Source organism: Monodon monoceros, unplaced genomic scaffold, assembly GCF_005190385.1.
Source record: "Monodon monoceros isolate NGI ecotype Baffin Bay Population unplaced genomic scaffold, NGI_Narwhal_1 Super_Scaffold_18, whole genome shotgun sequence".
In the NCBI taxonomy this organism is placed as follows: Eukaryota; Metazoa; Chordata; class Mammalia; order Artiodactyla; family Monodontidae; genus Monodon; species Monodon monoceros.
This window is the reverse complement of record NW_021703774.1, coordinates 4418391-4425634: the sequence shown is the minus strand read 5'-3', so window position 1 is coordinate 4425634 and position 7244 is coordinate 4418391. Positions and strand designations below refer to the sequence as shown.

Genomic DNA, 7244 nt, shown 5'->3' with positions numbered 1-7244 from the left:
CCGCAGCGGCCGCGCCGGCGCCCAGGCCTCCGCGCCGGGCCGCGCGCCCCCGCCGCCCGCAGGCTCCGCGGCCTAGGCCGTCCGGGGACCCGGGGGTCCTGCGGCCCGGGGTCGGGGGACCGAGGAGGAGCCGCTGCCCGCCGCCCGCACTCACTTGGTCCTGCAGTCCATGGCTGCATGTCGCGGGGGCCGCCCCGCCCCGCCGGCCGCCGCGGGAACGGCCGCTCAGAGCCCGGCGGCCGCGGCCCGGCGGTGGAGCTGCGCCCGCCCCGCCCCCACTTCCGAGTGACCGCGCGGCCGCCGCCCCCGCCACCCCCTCGCGCCGGCCTCACGCTGCCTGCACCTTCCGCAAACCAGGAAGTCGGCGGGCGGGGCCGCAGCCAGACCGCCTCACCTGGGCCGCACGGCCCGCCGGACCCCGCGGGGGGGCGGGGGGGCGGGGGGCCGGGCCGTGGGCGGGCGTCTGGGGGCCCCCCTAGGGGCCCTGCCCGGTGGCCCGCGGGCCGCTGTTAGGCCAGACCGCCAAGTGCCCCGCGTCCTGAGCGCCGGACCGGCCGGCTGCCTCCCCGGGGCAGGCCCAGGCTCGGGGCGTCAGGGCTGCAGCCCGCGGAAAGCTAAGAACCTGACGAAGCACCTGGACTCGCCCTGTGCTCCACCCCGCGTGCGCCCGGAGCACCAATTGCCCGTGTTTGCTCGACCCTGCGTAGGCTGGTGCGTTTCATTGCTGTCAGGCTGCAAACCCGGACGGAGCTCCAGGTGCCGCTCAGCTCCAGCTGGGCCTGGTTACCTCCGAATCCAGAGCCGCCCCCTCTGGAGTCGGGAAGGTTAGGACCTGCACCTGCTCAAGAGCCCTGCCAAGCAGCCAAATAACAGTGCTCCACTTGCTTGCACATCGGGGACACAGACCTCCCCCACCACAGGCCGCCGCACGGCCAAGCACTCACCTGGGGACACACCCACCAAGGGACAGGCCTCGTGAAAGGGCAGCCAGGGAGTTTAGGGCTGGACGGCGGCCCGAGGGCAGAGGGGCTTGTACAAAGAGCTGCAGTGTTCAGAGCCCTGGGGTACGTGGGAGCAGCTGGTATGCACCGTCCCAGCACTTGCGGTCACTCTACGTGACAGACACTTTCACCAGCATCTCATAGATGAAGAAGCGGGCCAAACCAACCCCGGGATGATGGCCAAGCTGGATTTCAGACCAGGTCTACCCTATACCGCCTCTCTCCCTGGGGTGAGAACAGAGCTAGAAGTAGTCTTAGGATGGACGTGGGAAAGGCCGTCCAGGGCTGGGCTGTTAACGCAGAGACCTTCCCAAGAAGGCTTCTCCCACACGTTACCACCCTTGACACATGGCTTCAGTGTTTTTCATCCAAATAGGGGCTGCTTCAGACTTTATTCATGTAAAAGGTAAGAGGATGAGAGGAAACCAAATGTGGTATGTATAGAGTGTGAGTCATGAGACATACAAGTTAAACAGGAAGTCTTGGGAATTAAATAAAGAATTTAGAATCAAGAACCTAAAATTAAACTCAGTTATACCGATCTCAAACGTTCTTACCAAAGATAGGCTGTTACTTGGTCAACAGAACAAGATATATTGCATAGTCAGACCCGATAGTTTAAAATGAGGACAGGACATAATGGGGAAACAAAAAAGTTATATTTTAGCATAATGTGTTGTCATAGCTTGACTTGGGGTGAGACACTCAGTTTCTTGGTTCCTACACTTGTAAAATGGGAATTACTACTTGTGTATCACATGAATGATATGATGTTCAAATTTAAAAGTGCTACTAATTGTGTGCTCTATTGAGAAACCATTCTGTGGATTTCAGTTTCACAATGAGGCAACATACACCACATAATTTTTTTCCCAAATAAAACTCTTTTCTACATAAGAAAAGTCCAAAGCCTTGGAAAAAAATCTGTAAACTCAAAAACCACTTCTGCTCCAAGTGTCACTAAATTTCTCAGACTTCTACTTTCATTATATTTAATTCTTCTCCAAAGAAAGGAACCCTACCTGGGGTGCCTGCATCAGGAGTTTTTAATTTGTGGTGAGGAACTATTAATACAACTGTTTTCTCCAACCATTTGTTGAGATTTAAGTGACAGTCATACCCCTGCACAATATAATTTTTTTAAATTTACTTTAAGTATATGAAGAGGAAATACTACATATGCACACACAAATCTTTTTAAACTGGCTTTTAGGCTGACCATGATGAAGAGGTTTATTCATCTATTCAGATATTACTGAGGTAAAAGGGATAGAAACACAGATGGACACAATTTGCATGATTTGTTTAAAATTACTGAAAAAAGAGAATTTTGTATACAATTATCTTGGTGAGATGTTTATTGAAACCCATGGTATAAGTTTAGCAGTTTTAGAACTTCTGACATGAGTGGAGAGTAGAGAACTCTACAAAGGGCAAGTCTTCAAATTGGTATTAGATCTTCCTAAGATCATATTTCAGCAGTAATATTTCCTACTTGACTATTGATGTTAACGTATTTCAGGACTATAGTCATCAAAGGACATAGTCTGCATGTGGTCAAAGAACATAGTTTATAAGCTAATAATCTTAAAATGTTTTGAGCTTATTTTAGTTTTCTGTGTGTGTTTGTAAAGAATATACATAAAAATATGTCCTTGGGAATTCCTTGGTGGTCCAGTGGTTAGGACCCAGCACTTTCACTGCTGTGGGCCCAGGTTCAATCTCTGGTCGATGGAACTAAGATCCCACAAGCCGCGCGATGCGAAACAGCCAAAATATAACTAAATAAAAATATGTCCTTGATCAAATATTATGATTGTGTTGTTGACATCTCCTCTTACTGGATTTGCATCCGCCTGACACAATTCAATTAATGGACGAGATGACTTGAAATCTCCTAATGTGATGGTGGATTTGTCTATCTCAATTTGAAGTTCTTTCAATTTTTGTTTTATATAGTTCGGGGCTGTGTTGTAATATGCAAGCCAGTTTATAATTATTATATATCTGCCTGGTAAACTTATCATTATGTTGTGACTTTCTTAAATTCTAGCAATGCTTTTGCCTTAGTATCTAAACAGCTTTCTTCTGATTAGTGTTTACCTAGTATTAGTAACTCTCTTTTCATCCTGTTACATCAAAGCCTTCTAAATCATTATGTGTAGATTTAGCTAACAAATGTTACTTTTGGCTTTCAGCCTAGTCTGATAATCACTGACTCTTAGATTGGGCTTTTAGACCATTGCATGTATTATAATTGCTGACATATTTGAATTTATTTCTGCCATCTAATGTTGTACTTTCCATTTGTCTTCTCCGGATCTGTGGTTTTTTTCTCTCACCTTTTCTTCTTTAGGATTGATTTAGATTTTTTTTTTTAATGCTTCCACTTCTCCCCTATTCTAGTTGTAAGTTATGTACTCTGTTCCTATTCATCTAGTGATTATCCTGGAAATTTTAACAGGCAAATTTATCTGATTAAGTCCAAAGTTTATCACTACATGAACCTTCTCCCGGACAACACAAGGACCTTTAAAATACCCTCCAAAACTACAATACATTATTTATGTTGTATTATACTCTTGTTTTATATCAATGTTTGTTTAGATTTACCCAGACATCTACCACCTAGTTTGCTCTTCTTTCTTATTTCCATCTTAGATGTCCCATCTATGATTGCCTTCCTTCTGCCTAAAATACATGCCATAGGTGCTGACTGATTCTCTCACTTTTTGTTTGGGTGAGGAATGTATGTATTTCACCCTCACTCTTGAAAAATATCTTCACTGATAAAGAATTCTAAATTGACATTTCTTTCTGTACATTTGCAATACCATTACACTGTCTTCTAGCATCTCTAGTTATAATGTGAATTTTGAAAGTAATCTTGAAGTGTAATCTGTCTTCTCTCTCTGCTTTTAAGATTTTTTGTTTGTCTTTAGACTTCTAGTTTCGCTATGAAGCATTGAGATGCAGATATTTTTTTAATCCATCCTTCTTGATTTCTTTGCATTTCTTGACCCTGGACTGGTGATTTTCGTCAGTTCTGGGAAATTCTGAACCCCATCCTTTCTCCTCTTTCCTTCTGGGACTCTGATTATACACATGTTCTCTTTTTACCCTCCATTTCTCTTAACATCTCTTTCATAATTTCTTTTTCTTTATCATTCTAGGCAGAATTCTGGATAATTTCACAAATATCTTTTTTTAAATAGATCTTTATTGGAGTATAAGTGCTTCACAATACTGTGTTAGTTGCTGTTGTACAACAAAGTGAATCAGCCCTATGAGTATACGTGTCCCCATACCCCCTCCCTCTATCTCACCCCTCATATGGTATCTTCCTTTTCATTAATTCTTTCCCTGGCTTTGTCTCATCTTCTGTTAAAGCTAAACATTTAGTTTTCAATTTATATTACTTTTATTTCTAAAGCTCTTTTTGGTTATTTTTAAATCTGCTTTCTCAACTTGTGTTTTAAGCCTCTCTTTAATTTCTTAAAATATATTTAACATACCTATTTTAAATTCTGTTTATGATAATTCCAATCTCTGAAGCCTTTGTGGGTCTGATTCTACTATCTGATTTTTTTCTGCTGGCTCTAACTTATGGTCCCTTCTTTTCTTCCACGTGTGGTGATTTCCTTTTGTTACCTGATCCTTGGAGCTTCATATGTGGAAATTTAGTGAGATCTGAAAGGAAGCTGAGTTCTCTGGAGAGGATATTCATTTATTGCCGGTAGAAGTCTAAGGAGCACTACCAGTTGAGAACCCTCTGATACTAAATTCTCAGCTTGAAACTTTTCAGACCACCCAGGTGAGATGTGACTTGTAGTTATGAATCCTCCAGGAGGATTAACTCTGCTCCAATGTTTGAGACAATCAGTTTCCCTTGAATCCCTTTGGCATGCCCGGTTCTGAGGGGTATCCTATTGGACTTCCCACATTAGGAAGGGCCTTAAGCCCCAAATGGCCATGATAACAGAGACTCCAGTTCATCCAGTTTAACAAACCCCCTCTCGATGGAAGATGGCTCTGGTGGCCACTTCACTTGCTCTTCACCCCCACCAAGTACTCCTTGCTTCCCTGACTGCCCTTAAGTGCCTTTAATAATTTTCAAAATATTTAATTCTGAAGTTTTAACTACTTTCAGCATACGTTTTAACTAGACATCATAATTGACTAGCTTTAACTACACTATCCACCTAATAATGTCTACCTTCCTCAAGCCATACCCAAATAGTCCCTGACTTATATACATCCTTACATATTAATGGTGTGGGGAAATCTAAGTTCAGGGCCTTTAGTGAGACAACTGTCCTGCTTCACAACATACTGTGATAACCATAAAGGTAACCCCTGGCCCCCCAGACTCGATCCATTCACACAATGGAAATATGCCTTAGACAGAAATGAAGAGATACTGATACCTGGAGTATCGACAGCTCCTTCCCCTTTGGAGTATGGAAAAAGAAACAATATTGTCAACTCTAGAATGGTATTTCTTAAGTAATACCTTTAATAATGCTTCAAGTTTGGAACAGCATAGCTAGACTCATCTGGGCCATGAGCTTCACCAATTTATATCAGGGTTTTAAGTTCCAAACAATTAACTTAGACATGAGCTTTTAGACACAACCCTCTCATGAGTTAACACTCAGCATGGATCCAAGTCAGGCATTCCCTAAAATCTAACGCTACACTGCCTCCTATTATTATTCCCTGGTGAAATTTATTAATAATATCATCACCTCATTTACTAAGGAAGAAAAATCCTTTATATAAAGTATTTAACAAGTCAAATTTCTTGAAGTCTTTAGAAAAACATCTTGAAAATATTTTAGTAGGACCTGCCTTCTAATACCAACTGAGATAGTGTTGTTAAAAAGAACATTCTCTAAGTATATTATTCTTTTTATGCTTAGCAGCAATATCATGAATTTGAATCTAAAGGTAAAATTCTCCTTTCAAATGACATATGAAGTACTTTTAAAATAGAGAGACCTGGTGGTCCAGTGGTTAAGAATACATCTTGCAATGCAGGGGATGCCGGTTTGATCCCTGGTTGGGGAACTAAGATCCCACATGCTGCCGACCATTACTAAGCCCGCTCCCCACAGCTAGAGAAAAGCTCACATACCCCAATGAAGAGCCCGCGGGCAGCAACTAAGACCCAACGCAGCCAATAAATAAATAATTTTTTTTAATACAGATAAGGTAGATGAGAAGACTTTGGAGCAATATGTGTCCTGAACATATTATTCCTTGAGTTGTCTTCACACCTCATAGCCTATATTAGCATTCTATATTAATTTGAAAGCCAACTTCAGAAGTTGTCTTCCAGCTTGGAGACAAAGGGTTCAGATCATTCTTAACATCTTTATTACCAAATCTGAACATATCCAAATATTTATAAAATTCAAATAGGAAATGATGATATTTGTTTCTTTTGCTGTTAAACTTTTAGCTAAAAAGACAGTAGAATTCTCTAAAATAATGCAGCAAAAAGAGATTCTCCTTCCCCCGTTTCAGGTGATTTGCCCAAAATTATAAAATCAGATTCTCTTACCTCTGACCACCTTCAGCTAGCTCACTTTTACCTTTGTTCCTCATTTTTCCAGACACTGGAAAATTTAAAACAGTCCTTCGAGTTAAGATGAAAGAATATTCGGAGCAGAGTATCAGCAACCGACTGTAAGCAAAGACAAGTTTTCTTCGTAAGTCCTGGGAGCCGCGCTGGATTGCAAGAAGCAGGGCGGAGTGTGTGTAACCCTGTGGCGCTGCGTGGGAAAGACTCTCCCAACCCCGCCCACCAGATACTCCACACAAATAAAGACATCCGCATTGTATGGCAACTCTGCTCACACCCATCTAATACTCTCCGGAGCCTAGTAATCATATCCGATGAGCAATGACGTTAGAATTCACTTGAAGGTAGCGTAAGAGCATCTAATGCAATGTTACTAGTTCAACACAGTCAGTAACCCCTATAAGCAGCCCTCATCCTGATACAAAGAAAGAAATGATCCCAATTCCTTACAGCAAGTTCTACTTTCCTAAGATACAATAACTAGGCAAACATTACACGCACTTATGTCTGAGCAATTCTAGGGAGAGAAAGAAAAATGCTGTGTGCCCGCAAACAGAACTCAGTTAAATACCACAGCAGAATAGCCTTGAGGAGATAAGCAGAGATTCAAAACTCCAAAATGTCTGACTACTTCCCCCTTTCTTACTGGTGCAAAT

The 7244-nt window shown here is 43.0% G+C and overlaps 1 protein-coding gene across 3 annotated transcripts in view; it reads right to left on the bottom strand.

Moving 5' to 3' along the window:
• Positions 1-6869, bottom strand: part of DENND1B (DENN domain containing 1B) — a 265632-nt gene extending 258763 nt beyond the window's left edge. For 2 of the 3 annotated variants that reach the window (XM_029227515.1, XM_029227516.1), the window contains exon 1: positions 155-263. In XM_029227515.1, coding sequence (XP_029083348.1) covers positions 155-171 — 17 coding nt within the window. In that variant the 5' untranslated portion in view covers positions 172-263. Of the gene's footprint in view, positions 1-154; positions 264-6567 lie in introns of those variants that run through there. The other variant, XM_029227517.1, reaches the window with a different exon arrangement.
• Between the last annotated feature and the right edge of the window lie 375 nt (positions 6870-7244).